The following is a 19,854-nucleotide window of genomic DNA, read 5'->3' as shown; positions in this document are numbered from 1 at the left end:
TTCGTAACCCTTCTTGCACAGCCAGTTGAATGAAAGATCGAATAATTTCAGAACGATTCAGAACTGAAGAAAATGCTCACAATGCGGATCAAAGGGTTCGGTTCGACCAAGCAACGTCAGAATGGTGCGGTACGCGCCAGTCACGGCCAACGAACGAGCAGTTGTGGTCCCCTGGCGCCTCCTCTTCCTGGAGTCTCCTTGCCTCACAGATAATTGTTGTTGCCCTTGTTTCGGTCGCTTTGTGTCTATTCCCCACTTGTTTTGGTGGTGTAATGCATTTTGCTCCGCATCTCCATCTCCTTCAACCCTTACTTTGATGAGGAAATCATCATCGTCATCATCACCATCATCCGCGTAATCTCGATCACCGCTATCACCACCTCGGGGTTTACTGAGCATCGATAGCACCCGCTGCGGCACCAACACACGCTGTTTCTCACGCACGTACGCGTGAAGCTCCATGATATTACAAAAACCAAACACACCAACACCTCTGCCCGATCCCCCTGGGGCCGAACTCCCGCTTCCAGTCCGATTCCCCTGCTCTTTTTCAGTTGCAACACCACTCTCACGCTTTTGGAAAAGCTCCTCACGCCTCTTGCGATCTGCCTCCACACGCAACATCATGGGTCGCACCGTGTGTTCAATCCAGAACGGGTGCAGCGTAGGAGGCCATGCCTCGCAAACCTCATCATGCAGCAACAAATCCTCAGCCAACTGCCGCATGGAACAAGTCACCTGCTGATCTTCCGCGCATGCCACCACCACTTCATCGGTCAAGGACGGTGTAAAAAATGGCTCCAACTCCTCTGGTGCTGTGGTGTAACGCGCAATAAAGAGAGCCAGCGCACGAATGGTTCGACGGTGGTGACGCGCAAAGTGTACAAGTGCATCATGGCGGGTTAAGCCAAGTTTATAAAAAGCTCCGATGGCAAGCAAAAAGGGAGTAGCCTTCCCCTCCTCGTCCATCACACCAATGTAGAGCACATTCTGCTCACAATAGTGGAGCAAACTCTCCACCCGCCGTTCGTGGCGTTGAGACTCACGCAGCGATGTGACTGCCTCATGGTTAGAGCTCTGCTGCTGTTTGTGTTGTTTGTATGTCTCCTCTAACGCTAGCAACCATTCAGAAGTAAGGCTCCCTTGAAGCAGTTCCCACAAGTCCTCGTCAAAATTCATGCGGGAACGCAATAACTCCTTCTTGCGGAGGATCTCAACTGGCGTGGCACGCGCCTTCGCAGTACCCACTGCGCTTCCACCACAGCGGTTGTGCAAACGTATGCCGTGCGGTAGTGTAATGAAAGGATTGCGAAGCCCAATAACAAACAATTCACTAGCTGCTCTGGAGTCTTTGATGCGTAATATCAGCTTAACAGTTGCTTCATTTTTTTCGTTAGATACGTTGTCCTTCTCATTTTCCCTAGCGCCGGGATCCGACACTGGTGATGACTCCACCACCTCTACAAAGCAGAGCTCACAGGGCGGTGGTGGAACAGTGCCGTCACAACTACCTGTTCCAGTTCCCCATGTTGCGTGAAGTTTGTGGCGCACGAGTGGGGTGAGAAGGTTATATAACTCCGACTGTAGTTGAAGAAGAATATTGGGCTCAACAGGCAATGGCAACTCGGAAGGAACTTCCAGTGTGAACTCTGGACCACAAAATAAGTGAGGTTCAACCATACTTCCACTATTTTTGTTTTCTTTAAAACCTGATATTAAGTATCTAAAAACTTCTCCACTCCTCCACACGCCTTATTCGTGAAGATGGTATAAATTACCAACACCACAAATTTGGGGGGAAAGACGGGAAAACAAACACGTATTGTTCCGCTATTGGCTCCCCCTTTCCCTTTCCAAAGTGTAGGAGACTTCACCACGCGCGGATGAGGTAATGTAAAAACCGGAAGAATCAATCAAAAAGTGGGGAAGGAAAAACAAAGAGGAAGACCTCGTGGAGGAAATGATACAGGCGGGCATAAAACCTTCGTTGGAACAAACCAACACCAATATGACAGCACGAAAGCACGGGGTATCGTCTTTTTTTTTTCTTTTCTTTTTTCTTCTAGTTTGTGCTATTCTACTCCAACGAAAACGTTTTGTAGAACATAAAGACCTAATCTTGTCCCTTTTCCAACTTCCTCACGCTCTGAATGCGGCCAACTCTATGAAGAATTGTTCCTTACATCACAGTTCAGTGGGGCCGACACCAAGACACAACGACGAATGGCTGACTGGAGCTTCTCACCACGTAGTTTGTCACCAATGCTGTTGTACTTGTATGGATCGGCAAGGATCTCACACAAACGCGGGAGCGTGAAGAAAGGCCATGGTTGCAGCCGTAGTTGTTCCAAAACATAGTCGTTATCCTCAACAAACGTATCCACTTTGGAAACAGCATCTGCATCGGCGACGTCGTCAGTTGCATTTGCCTTTTCTTGCGGCTTATTCTCATCACCACTACCACTATCTTTCGTGCTATCTGATTCACGATTTTGCGCGGCTAGCTGCAACACCTTCTCCACCATGGAAGATATAAAAGGTAACGTCGTTTCATTCCATGAACTATCGTCATCACCTTGCGACTGTTGCCGCTGGTGTCGGCGTAGTTGTTCTGTCAGTAATTTTTTTTCCTCCTCCGTGTACGGTACGGCAGCTGAAATAACAATTGGTGGTGAGGCGGTGGACTCGCCGCTTCCACTCGCGGTATCACCGGAGGGAAGCGAAGTCACCACTTTCTCCTCCATCTCGGTTACTAAATATGGTGCTGAAAAGTTAATAGACATAATGATTAGGAATCATGTGAGAGGGTGGAATGGAAGATCAGTTGGAAGGGAGAATATATATATATATATATATATATATATATAAAGCACACCATAATAGCGACAGCAACAACAATTCCAACAAACATTCCCGCTCAGCGCACTCTGTTGGCACACAGTTGTGAATTGAGTGTTGTTTCCCCCTACAACAGTAGGGAGCACGCGTGGGAGGGGGAGGTAAAGTTAAGTAAGAGGAGAGAAGAGGAGAGTGGCAGAGGAACATGAACAAAAGCACGCAAATACGTGTGAACACATGCAGACGACGAGGTTGTGCATATCTATGTGCGTGTTTGGTTGGTTGGTTGGTTGTAAGGTAATAGAGTGCTCGACAATGTCCCTACTGAAAATGTGTCGCTGAATCTCTCCCTCATCCATTTATTTATCTTCTTTCCTCCCACACACACACGGTGGGTCGAGAAGGGAAGGTTGGGGAAATGAAAATGATTCTACTCAACCGCCTCGAGATCACTTCAGCGCCTTCAACAACCGCAAGGACGGGGGAAACGAACACAAAACCCACTCAACCACATTCGTTTAAACGGTTACGCGAATCATAAGTTGCATTACTGCCGGCGTGGCACCGGTCCTTGAACCGGGTTTATTAGCGGCATTGAACCAACCACTGGCACACTGTACGGCAGTAAATCGTCTGCGAGATCAATATGAGAAAGAATCATACGACGGCAACACATGCGGCTCAACCGAAGTGCGTTCAGAGCCTCAGCTTCCGTGTGGTCTTGGTTGAGCAGTTCCTGGTATAGTTCGTAAAGGTGCCCAACCACTTTTCCGCATGAATAGCAACGGACTGGAATCAGCATGAGGGCAAAAAAAAAAAACAGCTAAAGCGCGAGCAACGAAACGAACCCTCTGAGCTGACGCTAGTGAACTAGAGTTAAGAACAAAAACCAAACAGTCAGAGGGAAGAGAGAAAGAGAAAGAAAGAGAATTATTCGCGTGTATTGGCGGCACTTGCCTATCTTGACACCACTACCACGTGACAAGGCGTCATTACCAACTAAACAGGCATCCTTTGTGATATGTAAGTTCCTTTCAGTTTTGTTGGATCATTCATTTTCTCTCACCATTGGCTTGCGTGTAAGCTGCACTTAACAAAAGGCTATGGAAGGGAGTAGTGGCACCCGCCCTTCGCCTATTTGTTAAATGGGAAGAGTGGAGAAGGGGACAAGAAAAGAGGGAAGGGCGGAACAAGAAGCGCACGCCCACAAAAAAAAAAACCAAACAATCAAGCTGGGGAGGGAAGGGCGGTAAGGGAAGCAAAAGAAAGGAGACAGCACGGGGGAGGACGATACCCGCGTCCGCAAACAAACGCTAAACACTGAACACTCATATTCGCTGATATCAAAATAAAAATATTGATGAATCTGCTGGGTTCTCCCTCTTTCCATCCGTCACTTTCATAAACATGCAAACATATCTTCTTTCACTTACCTCCCTCTGCCCTTCGTCTACATGTTTATACCCATCTTTGATGTAACCACTCTCCACCTCATACGCCATCGCGTGGATGTGATTGCTCCACTGCCATGGTTCGCGTTAATTAATCAATTACCACACACCTACACTCATATACGTACTATCGCCCCTCCTTCCACACGTCCATCCACACGCAGTGGGCGCAATGTCACTCGTTTTTTCTATCCGCATACAACTGAAGCGCGCACTTAGACGCTTTCAGAAGTAGGCTTGTCAGCACATCTATCTATTTTTTTTTTCATCACAAAAAGTAGTCAGGTGTCTTTTTTGACACCTGTGCCTCACCACGGCGTGGTGCGGGATCAAACTGGAAGAAGCATTTGTTCATATGCTCGTCCAATTCCAGCAGACCCGCAAGGTTGCCACAACGGTAGCAATAATTTGGAGCACTAAATATTGTTACGAGTTTGTCGCTATGTGCCCAACTGTACCCTTCAGCCACAAGCTGATGCGCACGAGCAATTGTTTTCAAACCGTTATTATGACAAAATTGTTCTGTAATATCGGCACCAAAAGTGAAACCGGCGCCGCGAGGGCTGATACCCCAACCGTCCTTGTCCTCTGGGTCGCTCCACAGTAAGTCGCACATTGGCCCCTCGTGTGGCACCTCTTGAACACGTTCTAAACTGCGAATGTGGGCAAGACTATCAAGTGTTGGCGAAAGGCCACCGTGCAGGCAAAAAATCTCATTCTCAACGACAGCAGCAAGAGGCAAATAATCGAAGAGATCCGTTAACAACTTCCAGACGTTTGCACTGCCATACTTTCGGACGCACTCATCGTAAAAGCCGTAAACTTGGGTGATCTGACGTGATTCGTGATTTCCACGCAATATCTGAACGCGCTCCGGATAACGGATCTTGAAGAGGAGTAACAAAGTTACTGTCTCAACACTGTAGTACCCACGATCGACATAATCGCCCATGAAAAGGTAATTAGTGTCCGGCGGAAGTCCACCAATCTTCAGAAGTTCCAGCAAGTCGTGAAACTGGCCGTGAATATCGCCGCACACCGTGACGGGTGCACGGACGGTGTGTACATTCTCCTCCTTCTCCAGAACCTCTCGCGCCTTCTGACAGAGTCGGGCCACTTGCGGCTCACTGAGAGGTTTCCCCTGCAACACGTATTGAATCAGTTCATCCACATTAAAACTGCTCGCCTCCCCACCGGTCCCCGGAGCCGTCACCGGTGGAATTGAGGTAGTCGCAGGCATCCCCCGCCCCTATATAATGTGCTGGTGGGTTTGGTTTTGAGTAGATGACAACTTAAACTAGCAAAAACTACTTGTAGTGCGACGACGGCCTGTCAAAAAGTGGAAGGATAGGAAGAAAGGGCTTATTAACAGGAGAAAAAAAAGAACGAAAGGAAGTATCTAAGGTGAGTAGCCATGGCTTAGCACCGCTAAGTTATTGCAATCGGCCCGTTTTTACGTTCATGTGTTTCTCATGTTAGCCCAAAAGTGTTGCACAAGAAACACACATACATAATTTCCCCGTCCCCGACAACAGCAATGTCAGTAAGAGAATGAATCACTGAGTGGTAATATTCAACGCATCCATCAATGCTTTAGTGACCGACAGAAGAGCCGCGAAGGGAAGGAGTCCTCCAGCTGCCGGCGTTTCGCCTCCTCCACTTCCGGTCACCGTTGTATCCGTCGATGATTCCAAAACTTTTCGGCGGGGAATGACCCATAACGCCATGGCAACAGCACCAAAAATGGCTTCCACCATATCGGCTTGTCGTTTCTGGTTGGAGATCCCCAATTTCATTTCAAAGTAATTGCGCAATTGCGGAAAAAGACACTTAGCGAGAGATGCGTTGCACGTAGCATCAACTATGGGGCCCCCTGTCCAGCTGTTCAGTTTTTCCTGGGCGACAACGAAATCAAGAACGGCATCGCCCAGGTACTCAAGGGCTTCGTTCTTCACCGGAGTGACAGCTAACAACAGTTGCTCCATCAAAGACTGCTCGAGTTTTGCTTGATCTGCTTCCGAAAGCAGCAGGAATGGAGACTCAGAATTTCCACGACCATAAAGGCATTGCTTGATTGGGGCAAATATGCATTCCTCAACAACTTTTTCGAGGGGAACTAACACCTCCAAACACCACTCATCAACACACAATTCCACCGACCGTAGTGTCACTTCTGTGTTACAGTCGCTACGCAAGGCCTCTGCGACCTTCTTTTGCTCCCTGTCCAATTCAACAACCGTCAAGCTCCTGAAGGTATCTCCCTCGGCAAAACTGTCGCTGCTTTTGTCAACACGCAAAAACAGCGCGGAGCGATGATTGGCAACTGATGTCTCCTCCTCCGTTTGTTTGCCCTCATTATCTCCTACGGTATATGAAGAACGCAAAAGCAGCAACGGGCTGCTGAAAAAAAATTCAGTAACGTCCCTCTCGTCGCTTACCGTGGATTGAAAATAAACCACAATCGTACCTTCTTGTTTGCTCTTGATGTACAATGGATCGCATCCACCCTCTGCTATACCGTTGATTAACTCCTTCGATAAACTCCGCAAACCAGGTGGACGGCTATTATCTTTTTTTTGTTTCCCTGCAATAATCAAAGAGAAGTCGGTGTATACACAGTCAGGAGTGACGCTCAATACCTTTTCCGTCGGCGTTCTGCAACTATTACTTCGGTCACTTCCATTTCTGTTGTTTCTGGCTCTCAATAATGCGAGGATGTCCTCTATCCACTTTTTGAAGAATGCCTCCCTTGCGAAATTCCCCATCCCATGACTAAGCGAGCGCAACCCGCAGAGAAACTCAGTAGCGTTTGTTGTTGGAGTGGGACGTTTCAACGTTAAAATCCTGTTCGCCAACGTTGGCGAACTGACCCTCGGCGATTCCGCTGGTACGTTGAAAGTGATACTTTTCTCAGCAAGGCGGGCAAATAGCAGTGCACTGGTGGAAGGGGGTTCTGTGCAAGTTTTAGGCTCCTCAGTCTCTAGACAAAGAGATTTGATTGGCTCGCTGCGTACAGATGAAGCATCGCCACAGTATAAAATTTCGGATTTGACAAATAGTGCCCCACGTTTTGTATCCACATTTGAAATGGCATTATAAACTATGTCACTCAAGTGAAGGAGCAGCACCCCCCTAGGGGGCTGGCCGTGACCCGCAGTCTGCCTCAAATGCATGGCACCCCCCTCAAAAATGTTTGAATGCACAACACACACTGGGCGCTGTAGATGCAAACCTAAAAAGCTCCTACTGACAGAAAGAAAGGCCGACTTAGTTGTCACCTTACTTGCTAACAGAGCGGCTGCCCGCCGCACAGGATCTTTGGGGATACGGGCTCTGATCGAATCACCCACCGCAAGCATCAGAAAGGGGCGAAACGTCGGTATCTCACGCCCGTGGAGTTTTGCCGTCGCCTCCCAGCGCTCAACGGATTCAACAAAATCATAAATTTCTCTACAGGGGCTGAAAATCTCCAACGCCTTCTCAAGCGCCATTTTGGGGTGATCAGACACTACCTTGGAAGCGAGAGAGCTATCTTTGTGCGCCCACGCCGCACGAACGCTCACTGAGCACTCCTCCTGCTCATCCCCAAGCGACATACGTTCATCATCCCTTTTTCCGTCAACTTTCGAGCTACTCCCACCGGAACTGGAGCCGTCCAATCAAATCAAGTTGAGAAAGCACTACGAGGAGACGGGCTGGTGTAGTGGGAAGAACATCGCATTCGCTCACGATATCATCGGGCACCTTCACTATTAGACTGTGCTTGCGGTCTTTTAAGTATGAGTAGAGCTCCTCAGCGCTGACCCATCCATTTGTTGATGCGGTCGTCTTCATACCAACACTACGCAGATATCGCAAGGAGGCCTCATATAGGCTCGCTAACGGCTTTGCGAACTCCTCCACAGCTCCGTTGTTTCGTGAAGAAAGTCTCGCAGGTTCCGGTGTGTCAACTGGACGTACTGCACTGCAATTACTATCCTTTTCTGTGCCCGATTGCGGTTTCAGAATCCCCTTCGCCAACAGTCGTTCAAACTCTTGCTGAAAGTATGGCTCCAGTTGAATCATACAAGGTTCAAAACCTTTTTCCAACCACAACTCACCGAGCTTTCGCTTCCATACGGACTGTGCCCCTGCCACCGGTGTGCCTAACGGAACGTACCCGCGACGTACCGCCTCATTGCCGAGCGCGGCGTAACTCCAAATTTCGCTGTGCATGATGGAAAGCTCCCCCTCACTTTGTAGATCCTTTCCGCTGAGAAAAAGGGCAACTGCCAGCTTCATGACCCATCGGCCACGTCGCTGCAGCACAAGGGCCTCTTTGGGCGTGTTGTTGACCATGTTAGTGCTTCCACATGACACGGCCACCGAGTCCTGCGGTTCAATATCTTCCCCGAAAATCATTAGACGGTAACAAATATTTCTTTTTGTATTCTAAATTCCGTACCTTACTCGGCGGACGTGCCTCAGAACACGGAAACCAAATCGAAAACAAGAGGTAAACACAAGTAAGAGGAAAACTATGCCTCTACAAACAATAGCATCTAAGAGGAATGAACGGAAACACAAAGACAAGAAATAATTGGAGGATGATGAAAAAGGAGGGGGGGAAAACTGAGTTTAGACGGTGATGACACATTCCACCTAAACAACTGCTTACTGTAAACACACGAAGATAAAAACCGAAAAAGCATCTACCTCCTAGCACTAAGAGCAAGAAAAGCAGGACAAGCGGAAGTGACAGCAACCCCCTCCACCAAGATCTACACGCAAACGCACAAAAATATTCATTTTGCGTGTCACAACTTCATTCCGCCCACAAGAGTACAATACGGTTCAGTGGTTAAGCCACTCGTCGACGTTGAACTCTGTGACCTGCAAGACATCAGCATGTAGCGGAGCGGTGGGGTTCGTGACGTTGGCGGGAATTTCATCAAACCCTCCACATGAAGGGGCTGGCGGAGCGGAATGAGCACGATCACCAGAAGCGCCCGATGTGGGCTCGTGCCGAACTGCTGTTTGTTGAGTTAACTTGGCTGCTACCTCCCCGCGCCGCCTTCGCTTTCGTCTCACACCCTCCAATGCACCCCGCTCCCGCGCTGTCGATTTTTTGTTGCTCTCAGACTGAAGGCGTTGAAATCTTTGCGCGAACTCGGCGTCCATAGCCTCCCGCCTTTCACGTTCTGCACGGCGCTTCTCCACCGCCACCCGGCGCTTCAGATCGTAGACGAGCGCGCTCCATTGCAACTCCTCATCACATAATGGACAATCGCATGGCGCTCGTGGTACAAGCGGCAAACTCGTTGCAGCCAACGATGCATCCGCCTGTGATGATTGAGTGGGAAGGGGACAAGGTGGGGACGGCGGCGAGTTGTCGTCTCTTCGGTCCGTGTATGCGTCGTGATTGAAAATACCACCAACAACAGGCCCACAGCCAGAAAGGGAATAGCAGTTCTCATTCACTTGACAGGCAGCGTCGTTGCTGTTCTCCGCCACCTCCGCTGGCCCGGCATCTTTCACCAGAGGGTCGCCACCACGTTGTGCGGAATCATAGATAAACCACATGGCAAGACACACAATGTGCGCACGAAGCCTGCAGAATGGCGTGCGTGAGCAGCGCAAGAAATACGGCGCTCTCAGCGGCAGCGAGCATAACGAGCAGGGGTAGTGCCCGGACTCAAGCAATGTTCGCTCCTTTACATGCTGTCTGATGACTTCTTCTTCACACAAGTTGTTATGCATGACGCCGCAACGAAGTGTATTATCCTGGCCGCCGACGATAGGCTTGCTGACGTCGACGTTAGCTCCCGGTGGTGCTCGCATGAAGTAAGCGCCGCAATCTACCGCTGCACCCCACTGCCCGTCATTCATGTATTGGGTCTGGAACTGCTCTATAGTCGTGCTTTCCACACGAAGAAGAGACGTCTCCACCAGCGGCTCCATTGTCGGCAGTGCCGACAGCAATTGTGAGATCACCTTATCAAAGTGCTTCCGATCAAAAATGTGGAGTGTCAGTTGCAGCCTAGAGAAAAGTTCCGTGCGCAACAGCAGCAGCAGAACACCGACAGCGTGGGTCAGTTTGTGAACACACCGTAGCTGAGATACGTGTGACTTTAACCGCGTGGACTTCGATGGATTCTGCCAGCACCATTCAAACTTGAGCGCTATGCGGTCTTCACCGAAGCCGGAGACACACATTAGAAGCAGCCACGGCCGTCCGTTTCTCTTTGTTCGTCTTGCGCCGTTCACCAATTCTCCATTATGCTGCCGAAGGCGCCGGATGGGATTCACCGTGTATCCAATGTAGTGCGCGCCTTCACATTGAGGGTCCAAGCTTGTGAGTAAATAGACACAGTGAAACCGGGTGTCCATTTCCGTTTTTCTGGGGTAGACGGGATCCAAACGCGAACCAGAAAGAAAAGAGAGAAACACTCAGTTCCACACCAATAAATAAATAAACAAATATATATATATATATATATGTGTGTGTGTGTGTATGTATATATATGCGCGTCAAGTAAGGTATCTGGAACCCCTGCTTTCACTGACTTGCGTAACCTCACACGTTTCCCCTGCTGCTTCCTCCTGACACTCGTCTAAGCCTGTGATTGCACGTTCACTCCCAACGAGAAGACTTTAGCGCTTAACAGCATGAACACTTAGGGCCGCTATTGAGATAAAAACTTTTAGCACAGAAATGAAACAGCGCAAAGACGCGTAGAGATTAAAGGAAATGTAAGAAGGAAACAACAAACAGATCAATGGTTCCAATTTTGCATCCTACGTGAGCGAACCAAAAGAAACAAAAAGGAAGTATGACAAAAAAAAATCAAAATGTTATTTGAGAGCGAGAGAAGAAGCGGAGAAAGGAAACGAAAGGAAGGAGTTAAGAAACACGAGGTAAGTTGGAAAGAATAAGTGAAACAAGCTTAACGCGAATTATTTTCTCACGTCACCGACACCATGGCTCAATTCTTCCCCCCTCCCCTCCACGCTCCTTCTTTTTCACTCCACTGGTTTCCGGTCTCTTACGCACAAAGGGATGACAGATGCACAGCCGCTCAACTTCGTACATATAAATATTTCTACTAACAAAACACCAACATATGCACACATACTCATGTGCCCCAAATGGTGAATGTTCGTCCATTCACCCTTAAGTTTCTTTTGTTTACAATTTCTTGTTTTAAATCTCCTCACACTCCCTCGGATTACCATTACCAACAAGATAAAGAGAGTGAATTAACGCACGCACTTAAGCCCTCCTTCAGTCACCTAACGAGGATTATTGTTAGTGCAGCGGTAAGGGAAGAGGGAATATACGGAAAAAGAAACAAACTAGCGGAGGCAAAGGGAGTGAAAGAGACATGTGTGAAGTGCTCTATATTAAGTACTGAATTTATTCCACAACAAGTACTTCCTCTTCCCTCAATTCTTCCACGTTTCGCTTCTTCAAATCTCTTTCTCCTTCCTTTTCATCGCGATGATCCCGGTTATTCGCTATCATTCCGATTCCCCTCATATCCCCTCTCGATTCTTTTGGTGCTTCAAAGTTTGATTTGAATTTGAACCTCCGCAAGCAAAAACACGAAAACGCACATAAACCCCTATTATTCAGTTTCCGAAAGCGCTGCGAAGGACCACCCTTCGCCATAAGGTTCACCGTTGCGCCTCACCTTCAAGGGGGAAACAAAAGAAAAAAAGGGGTCGCGCAACAAACGATTTACACGGAGTCACTCTCAGCGGAGTGACGTAAGCGACACAACTAATTATGACAACCACACGAAACCTCTCATGCGCCAAATAAACGACCATATGCAGAATATATATATATATATAAGAGTGCCATCATCCGCCCAGGCACGAGCAACCGAAGGCCTGCAGTAACACACCTAAAAATTTTTAAAAAGGGGGAAAGAAGCGGATGGATATCATAACGCCAACTCGCCCACCGCTTTGTGCAGTTTCAACAGTAGTTGGTCGTAACTCATCGTTCCTCCTTCACCTTCTTCCTTCAGTTGCTTAAAGAAAGCTTCCTCACCCCGGTCCTTCTGATGCAAAATCACCAAACGCCGCATGCGTCCATCACGATTCAGGCAAGCCCACAGTACGTTCCGCAGCCGCTCCCCAAAGTGATCGAAGAATACGCTGCGCCCCACCTCTGCTGAATTCGCCGTTCCGAACAACTCCAAAGATATCTCAGGCGTCACAGCAGAGCCAACCCACAAGTACACCGACCGTGCCTGCTCATCACAAAGAATGTACACACCGTCAGTTGTAATACTTTCGTAGAACAGTCGTTTCCGCGGTGGCATAACGCAGTCACCGGTCTCGGGGTTTATCGCCCCACAGAACGTTTCCTCCATCGACGAATGCATGGCGTAAAGGGTGGGGTAAAAGTACGAAAGGCATTGATGAGTGGGAACAGTAAGTAAGTGAAAGAGTTTCTGCACCCGGTCGTCGATACGAACAGTAGTACCCTCGGCAATTGCATCGGATTTCAGGACACACAGCGTGTAGAGTGGCATAAGACGGAGGCTACCAGGCATAAGCAGCACCGATGTGGATTTCTGTGAAACAACACGGCGGTAGCTAGTTAACAGTTGTAACAGTTGCTGATGCATCTGTTCCCTAGCGTATTTCAACCCCTTGTTCACCGAATTAGAAATAACCTGGTGTATGTATGCCATCAGGACTGCCACAGTGTCTCCATCGAAAATTGATGAAATAGACGAAGCTATCGGTATTCGCACTGAGTGAACGCGCACCCGACGATTGCCCCTACGCGTGGTGTACAGTAACGCGGTTTGAAAGTATGCGGCAGAACTGCTATCAGGCTTCGACTCATGCGCAAATTCAACATAAAAGGAGGAGGAGCCCTGAACGTGAACAAGATCCATATCGTGCTTGTCTTGGGAGAAGAAATGTCCATGATACCTCTGAACACGCAGACCGGTGCTGCAGCGAACACGCAGTATACCAGCATAACCGGCCTCCTCTAACAGCGCCTGATCAAGCACAGCCTGCAGTTCAACGGCGTCAGTTTGACTATCGTAGTTGGAGAAGAGATGTACACGGCCGTTTGTGACGTGGCAGGGATGTGAGAGGGTCACCAATTCGCAATATTCATCAGCGAACATGTGCAAATCAAGTGAAATCTGCTCCTTTGCACACGTGGTTGCAATCGTCTGCCAGTATCCGTCTAGCGGGCGCAGCAGTTCCTTTTCCTTTTCCGTTCCGTATAGGACATGCTGCTCGCGCGGTTTGATAGCGCCGATCCCATTTTGTGGTGCCTTATGCGCGGTTATAATAACGCGACCACCATGCTGCCCGGACAACACGAGTTTTGCCACCTCCACCGCAGCACCCAGCACGCAGCCGGTCTCACGGAGGTCACTCGCATACTCCGGTACACGCAACAAGAACGCATCCACCAAGTCTAACTCAGTGCCGAGTGTAAGCCAGCAGAGACTCGTGAAGGGAAGGGGTACGAACGGGTTGCACACGTCTGAAACAATCATTTGGGGCATGCGAGGGTGACGGACATTATAGAAGTGAAGCGTTGATGCGTACGTGATAAAGGCAACGCGGCACTCGGGATACTGAACTGCCATCTCGTGAAGTGAGCGGAGTAAAGCATCCACATAGTCAGACAGAAATGTCGTTGCCGCCTTTACCGACACATCCAACAGAAACAGATAATGCAGTGGTCTAGCTTCGAGAGCCGCATCATCGCTGTTCCGTAACGCATACTCAGGATATGCATCCACGTCGAACTCCACGCTCCCCCGTGAAAGTTCTGGTCGCTGCATCTTATCCAACCGCTGGCCCTGATTATCTAAGTTGCAGAAGTACTCTTCGCTCACATCGTTGCACATACTGCAGAGAGGGCAAACCCAGTTTCGACCCATGTTTGTAAAGCGCGCGTGACAAGAAACATAAGCTCGGCAGCGCTGACACCGAACGGGTGGGTAACCGGAAACACACGGAACCTCTTCCTGCGGATCAACGGGTTGGCAAAGAGGGGCAATCACAGCCCCAAATGGCACGCGGCTGTCCTTCACGAGATTGGCACTTGCGGGCACCCACTTCATCGTCGGTCGAAAAAACTTTACGCTTGCGTTGCTAATGTTGGCATCTGCACCAGATGGAAACTGGAGGTTAGAGTGGTTGGACATGAGACTGTCCGAGGAAGGAGGTACACACTCATTAGGGTTAGGCGCCTTAACGAGGTCCACAGCGCGTCTCGGAGGAGGACGCACATAATTAGGTGGAGGGCCGGTGGACTGTCTCTCTGAATCTGCACTATGCCGTGACTGAGGCGCAGGAAAGGAACGTAAGTTCTCCTGACAAGGAATTCCCCGATGCTCGTTGCGTTCCGAAACGTCGTGGTGCCGGGCGGCAGGTGGGTGTTCAGAATATTGACCAACGGTAGCGGGCGTGTGGGGAGAACTTGCCGCCGTCGCACCGAGGCCTGGGAATGGTGGTTGGGCTGCCGCCGCCGATGGAATTTTATACGACAGTTGTTGCTGCTGCTGTTGCTGCTGCGCGTGCGGCGGTTGGTACTGCATCTCGGGTGTGTAGGCGAAGTTGTTCGTCCCATTGCTATAAGGTGCACCGGAAGCCGAAGTAGGGCATTGGTTGTAGTACCAATCCTGTGCCGTAGGTGCGTTACCCGAGGCACTTGCCGCGCCGTAAGCTCCCGTTATCCCCGGACCCACACCATTAAATGGTACACCTGGACTCTGGTTTGGCTGCGGAGCCCACGACCCGTGTGGTAATGGAGGAGGTGCTTGTTGCTGCAGTTGTTGTAGAGGTGGCGCCTGGTGGTCAAAGTTGTGTGGGTACGACATCCTAAATTTGGCTAGTAACAAAAAAGTATGGAAAAGTAATGAATTGATGAAATACGGGGTAGGGCATTACGGAAACACGGATAGCTCTTCTGCCGATTCTGGCGCGCATTGCACACAGAGACGGCGGTGCAGTCACTGATGCCGTTACGCCAGAAACTTGTACATGCAGACGTGCTCGCATAAGTACCCCTACATACAAATGCAGCCGATGCCTGCACCTACGTGACTGACAATACACAAAGATGAGGAGGTCAAAAGTAGCGCATGTGAACCCAACTAACCGCAACAGTTCACGTCAAGAAAGGAAAAAAGATTAGAGAGAAAAAACACCATTAAGCGATATGCGAAGGGTTGAGGCCTCTAACGTGTCATGCGGTTAGCTACAAAGAGTTGGGTTCACCACTAATAACATACCTGCGGGAAAGGATAACACAACACAACACACCACGCCACAACATCGAAGAGAATCCTCTCGAGGTGAAAAGGATAAAATGTTTTCCAAATGCGCATGTGCATATACCTGTTTTCATAAGTAAGTAATTGTTTGAGCACCGTTTGCACACAGCTACTATTAGCTTTGCAGACGCTGCCTTACCGCCGGTGTTTTTTTGTCATCCTTTAGTGGGTTGCGAACTTGTAAATGATCATGCCCCTCTTGTTCAAGGAGTGCGTCTATATGGATGACTCGTGGAACGCATACCCCACAACGCCCGTCCTCACAGCATAGTCCAATTTTATCTTAAAATCTGAGAAATGTGAGAGCAACTGACGGTCACATGTTGTTTTTGGACCTACTCCTTTCTTTTCAGTGCTTCTAACCTTCTCCTGAAAAGAGGCTCAGCGTGTTAAGAAGAAAAGTACATCACGTTGGTCACAACAGTGTGTGACGCACCCGGTAAATCATAGTGGCGTAAACGCACAGATACAAGCAGGCTACCCTCGGTTTCGACCCTTCTTTAACACCACAACCAAGTACGTATATGGTTGCGCTTCTCCCCGTGGGGTGCCTGCGTTTATGCTTGTAAGAGCAAGAGAGGGGAAACCAAACTTATTTGTGCTACCTGCTCTTGCCGATTATCACATTGACTCACTCTCTCCCACAACCACCACTTCTTGTATTACATTCTAAGCAACTCTAGCCAATTGCTCTTTTTTTAATCATTTCCTCTTTTCTCTATAAACAAATCGTCCTCCTCCTCCCCATAAAAACGTGCTCCTGCGGTTTCAATGCCGCTCATTCCAATCATTCTCTTACCTGGCCCATTTAGCATATAGCGAAGTCGAGCAAACATAGCGAGGTATCCACCGCGAGAGAAAAAACAACAAAAATGATGAAAATAATAATAATAATAATAATAGTAATGGGAAAAGAAATAAGCAAATAAAGAAGCGAAGAGTGGATGGGAAAGAACAAAGGTAAGTTTAACAACTACGAACAAGAAAGAAAGAAAAACAAAGGAAACCACCGACAGCAGTGTGAAGGATCCCACCGCGCAGTGTCGGCTTACCGGTCACCGCAGCACTCTAACGCGCATCCAAATAAGCTGTTTTTAAGTGAAGGAGTCAACACGCAACTCCCACACATGCTCCCTCATATACCACTCCCACTTGTTACTCCTGCTTCCTCCTCCTCCTCCTCCTCCGTAATCGATGATGATTTGGGTAATTTGGTTTCCATCGCAAAAAAGACCGCCACTCGCGCGCTCCGTGAAAGACGGTGATGACGGACTTATTTTTACTTCCTTCTCTTTTCTCTCTCTCTACATTCCGGCAAGGCGAAGGGCAATAACCTCAAATATGTCATACGTAATGCACCTCCTCGGCAAGCCTAACGCGCCCTGCGGGGAGCCACCCGCCGTGTGCTGACCTGATGTCGGACGCCCACTTGGTGTTTGTAGTCCTCTATTTTTTAAGCGCTGTTCCAGCGCCGGTGCACAAGGCTTACGGGATTGCAGTAAATAGGAGGATGTGGCTTTTGCAGCGGCCTCTGTAGCATTCATACGCCTCCGGGGCATTCGGGGGAACAGAGATTGAAGTAGCCGCACAATATTCGCATCGTTTTGGTGTCCATCGAACAGGGCTACATGAGCACGACAGAAGTGAAGTATTTGCTCCTGTGTCATGTAGCCTCTGTTGTTAGTGTCGTAGAGAGCAAAAACAGCCCTCCGCTGCTCTTCAGTGTAGCACGGCACTAAATCGTCCATTGACGCAACCAATTGTGCATTAGTTGCAGGTTTCAGCGTACTAAAGTGGCCCATTCCTGGGTTACGAACTTCCTCTTTGGAAGCCCGTCGTGGAGGAGGCACCTCCTTGGAAGGTGGACTCCTGTGGGCATTCGATTGGCTAGCGTTATCACCAAACGAAAGGGCCTTTGCGGACATCGCTTCCTCAGTAAATATACTGTTTTTGCTCATGTTCTTCCCATCTGGAGTTGCAGCTGTCTGTAGTTCAGGCAAACGTACGTCCATATCTGCTCCGTCCCCTCCTTTGCCAAGACCGTTACCCTTAGTTTTCACAGCGTCAGCATCCTTTTCTCCCTCCCTCCAAGCCATCGCAGACCTCCAAAGTCGAGCGTCTGAATGTGCGCTGGTGGGTCGACCGTTCTGTCCCTCCCGATGAGGGGCAAAATACTTTAATGCCACTAGCAGTTGCACGCCGAGTTCGGACAGCGTGAACTTCTCCGCACTGTGCCTAACTAGCTTGTGGTAACGCCTTTCCTGCTGACACACCTCACTTCCTCCTACTTTGATAACAATAGGGTCAAACTCCACCACCGTGGGTACCTCCGTTATATCGTCCAAATTATTGCTGTCGACCCACGTGGCGCGCAGCCGCGTCTGCACCTCACCTCTAAGGAATAACGGAAGGTCAACCGTGAGAGTGTCACGAAGTGCGCTGCTGCCGTCCGTGTCGAAGGTAGCTGGCACAGTTACCGTGTGCTTCGTAACCGGTATGCAGGGGTGCGGTATTAGGAACTCCAATCGCCAACTACCGGTTAGGGAAAGTGGAAAGAAGCCCTTCACATGTATGTTCGAGAAGACAAGGCTGCGCGGCTGGCCCTCACGCTCCCGCAACCCACCAGGGGGGCACGGATCAGATGTTGTAAAGAAACCATTTACAGAGATAGGATTTAATCCACAATGATAATTTCTGCGCGGTTCCTTCTTGCATGTTTGACTGGTGGCAACATTCGAACTCGCAAGGTGGCGTGGTCCCTCAGTTGTAACGTTGGGAACGGACATAATGTGACTTGAATGTTCATTTTCCGGTTTGACTTTTGTGTCGGTTGCAGGAAGCAGCGGAAAGTTTGGTGAGGAACACGCTGAATGCGGCCGCGCAACGGCAAGTGCATCGGTGGCCGACAAGCCACTGTGTGTGGGCCTGGAACCCTTCCCCGGACCGCCACCGTCCACGAAGGATGTACTTGCTGAGAGAACAGAGGAGGCGGTAGGTGCAAGAAAGGAAGACGAGGCCTCCAGCTTGCACGAAGCATCGGACTGCATCTTCGTGTCAGAAGAAGTTGGATACAACTGCGCCTCCTGTAAGTGCCGCAGTATTCGATTCTTCCGTTCCATCTGCTCACAGTATCTAAACGTTATACGTGCAGATCCCCCACATGGTTTGAAGGGGAACCACGCGCCCGACCGCGTACATATGGCGACGCCTAATAACGCATTGCTATCAGCCTCGCGCAATCCTATACAAAACTCGTACTTGTGCGGTTGTGCAGAACCCGAGCCGCCGTCACCGTGACATGCGTCGTCGTCGATGAGAGGAAACATAATGCGAAGAGGTTCCAACCCAATAACACTGCTGGCGGAGGCCAACCGCTGATGAGTCGACGAAGCGCGCTGAAACACCGGAGACAAAGGCACGGAAGAACCACTCACTTCATCTGACATCACGGGCTGCAAAACATCTGTCGTAATGGAAGAAGTACCGACACAAACACTGGCAACTAACGACCGCGCTGACGGAAGGGGCAGGGGCCCTCGCACGTGCAGCGACGTCAGCAGCAGGCACGAGGAGACACATTGTTTCTTCTCCATTTGCTGCAAACCGTTACCGACATGCAAACTCATGGCAACCCCAGGCCCCGAACTTCGTAAAACAAACAATAGTTGTTTTTTTAAAAAAAAAGGTACTCCCCAAGCGCTGTGCGGAGCCGCTGGTCTTCGAATTCTCTCTCTCTCTGCTGCGTTGCAGACAACAGGAGTGGTGGTAACAACGATGACAAAAAGTGAAAGGGTACCTTTAGAATGATTCTGAGAAAACAAAAAAAGCAAAAGGGAAGGGTCGTAACACAGTAATGTATCTGTTGATGCTAAACTGTCTATGTTAAAAAAAAAAGAGGAGGCCCAGTGGCCACGGTTTGTACTCCAATATCCTTTTCTTTTCCTGTGCTTCTGAACCAAGTACATTTTAGCGGGGGAGAAACAGAAAGAAAGGGGAATGGAAAAGTTAAATTGACAAATGGGGAAAAGAGTGGCAATCCCAAAGTATAATAATAGTTCAAACAATTCGGTATACATATATAATGCTACCTGTTCTGTACACACTCACACCACCGCAGGCAAAAAAAAAAAAAAAGCCTGCACAAACAACAATAGAGTGGGAATCAGCATCGCCATGCTCTTCTATTCTGCCATTGATAATGCAAAAAACAGGTGAATCATGTGGCGTTCTCTTGTTTTCACTTTTTTTGTTTTATTTTC

At 49.1% G+C, this 19,854-nt stretch overlaps 10 protein-coding genes across 10 annotated transcripts; 2 read left to right on the top strand and 8 right to left on the bottom strand.

The window, feature by feature from the left end:
• Positions 1–57: 57 nt before the first annotated feature.
• TbgDal_III1020 (hypothetical protein, conserved) lies at positions 58–1,680 on the bottom strand (the record flags this gene model as incomplete). The annotated part of the gene is made up of 1 exon (XM_011773754.1): positions 58–1,680. One exon carries the CDS (start codon positions 1,678–1,680, stop codon positions 58–60), a length of 1,623 nt encoding a protein of 540 aa, XP_011772056.1.
• Positions 1,681–2,162: 482 nt separating this feature from the next.
• TbgDal_III1010 (hypothetical protein, conserved) lies at positions 2,163–2,783 on the bottom strand (the record flags this gene model as incomplete). Its single annotated transcript, XM_011773753.1, has 1 exon — positions 2,163–2,783. One exon carries the CDS (start codon positions 2,781–2,783, stop codon positions 2,163–2,165), a length of 621 nt encoding a protein of 206 aa, XP_011772055.1.
• A 602-nt stretch (positions 2,784–3,385) lies between these two features.
• On the bottom strand, positions 3,386–3,640 carry TbgDal_III1000 (DNA-directed RNA polymerase subunit, putative; the record flags this gene model as incomplete). Its single annotated transcript, XM_011773752.1, has 1 exon — positions 3,386–3,640. One exon carries the CDS (start codon positions 3,638–3,640, stop codon positions 3,386–3,388), a length of 255 nt encoding a protein of 84 aa, XP_011772054.1.
• A 917-nt stretch (positions 3,641–4,557) lies between these two features.
• TbgDal_III990 (serine/threonine-protein phosphatase, putative) lies at positions 4,558–5,529 on the bottom strand (the record flags this gene model as incomplete). Its single annotated transcript, XM_011773751.1, has 1 exon — positions 4,558–5,529. One exon carries the CDS (start codon positions 5,527–5,529, stop codon positions 4,558–4,560), a length of 972 nt encoding a protein of 323 aa, XP_011772053.1.
• Positions 5,530–5,845: 316 nt separating this feature from the next.
• Positions 5,846–8,690, bottom strand: TbgDal_III980 (conserved hypothetical protein; the record flags this gene model as incomplete). Its single annotated transcript, XM_011773750.1, is given in 2 exon segments — positions 5,846–7,918; positions 7,923–8,690. Coding segments are annotated over 2 exon segments (2,841 nt in total).
• A 432-nt stretch (positions 8,691–9,122) lies between these two features.
• On the bottom strand, positions 9,123–10,658 carry TbgDal_III970 (hypothetical protein, conserved; the record flags this gene model as incomplete). The annotated part of the gene is made up of 1 exon (XM_011773749.1): positions 9,123–10,658. One exon carries the CDS (start codon positions 10,656–10,658, stop codon positions 9,123–9,125), a length of 1,536 nt encoding a protein of 511 aa, XP_011772051.1.
• Positions 10,659–11,417: 759 nt separating this feature from the next.
• Positions 11,418–11,849, top strand: TbgDal_III960 (hypothetical protein, unlikely; the record flags this gene model as incomplete). Its single annotated transcript, XM_011773748.1, has 1 exon — positions 11,418–11,849. The coding sequence occupies one exon, from the start codon at positions 11,418–11,420 to the stop codon at positions 11,847–11,849; it is 432 nt and encodes a 143-aa protein (XP_011772050.1).
• A 368-nt stretch (positions 11,850–12,217) lies between these two features.
• Positions 12,218–15,139, bottom strand: TbgDal_III950 (protein transport protein Sec24C, putative; the record flags this gene model as incomplete). Its single annotated transcript, XM_011773747.1, has 1 exon — positions 12,218–15,139. The coding sequence occupies one exon, from the start codon at positions 15,137–15,139 to the stop codon at positions 12,218–12,220; it is 2,922 nt and encodes a 973-aa protein (XP_011772049.1).
• A 1,400-nt stretch (positions 15,140–16,539) lies between these two features.
• Positions 16,540–16,860, top strand: TbgDal_III940 (hypothetical protein, unlikely; the record flags this gene model as incomplete). Its single annotated transcript, XM_011773746.1, has 1 exon — positions 16,540–16,860. One exon carries the CDS (start codon positions 16,540–16,542, stop codon positions 16,858–16,860), a length of 321 nt encoding a protein of 106 aa, XP_011772048.1.
• A 39-nt stretch (positions 16,861–16,899) lies between these two features.
• On the bottom strand, positions 16,900–19,671 carry TbgDal_III930 (hypothetical protein, conserved; the record flags this gene model as incomplete). Its single annotated transcript, XM_011773745.1, has 1 exon — positions 16,900–19,671. The coding sequence occupies one exon, from the start codon at positions 19,669–19,671 to the stop codon at positions 16,900–16,902; it is 2,772 nt and encodes a 923-aa protein (XP_011772047.1).
• Between the last annotated feature and the right edge of the window lie 183 nt (positions 19,672–19,854).

The sequence above is a fragment of the Trypanosoma brucei genome, chromosome 3 (genome assembly GCF_000210295.1).
Source record: "Trypanosoma brucei gambiense DAL972 chromosome 3, complete sequence".
Lineage (NCBI taxonomy): Eukaryota > Euglenozoa > Kinetoplastea > Trypanosomatida > Trypanosomatidae > Trypanosoma > Trypanosoma brucei.
The sequence above is the reverse complement of the archived record's forward strand: the minus strand, read 5'-3'. Positions and strand labels throughout refer to the sequence as shown.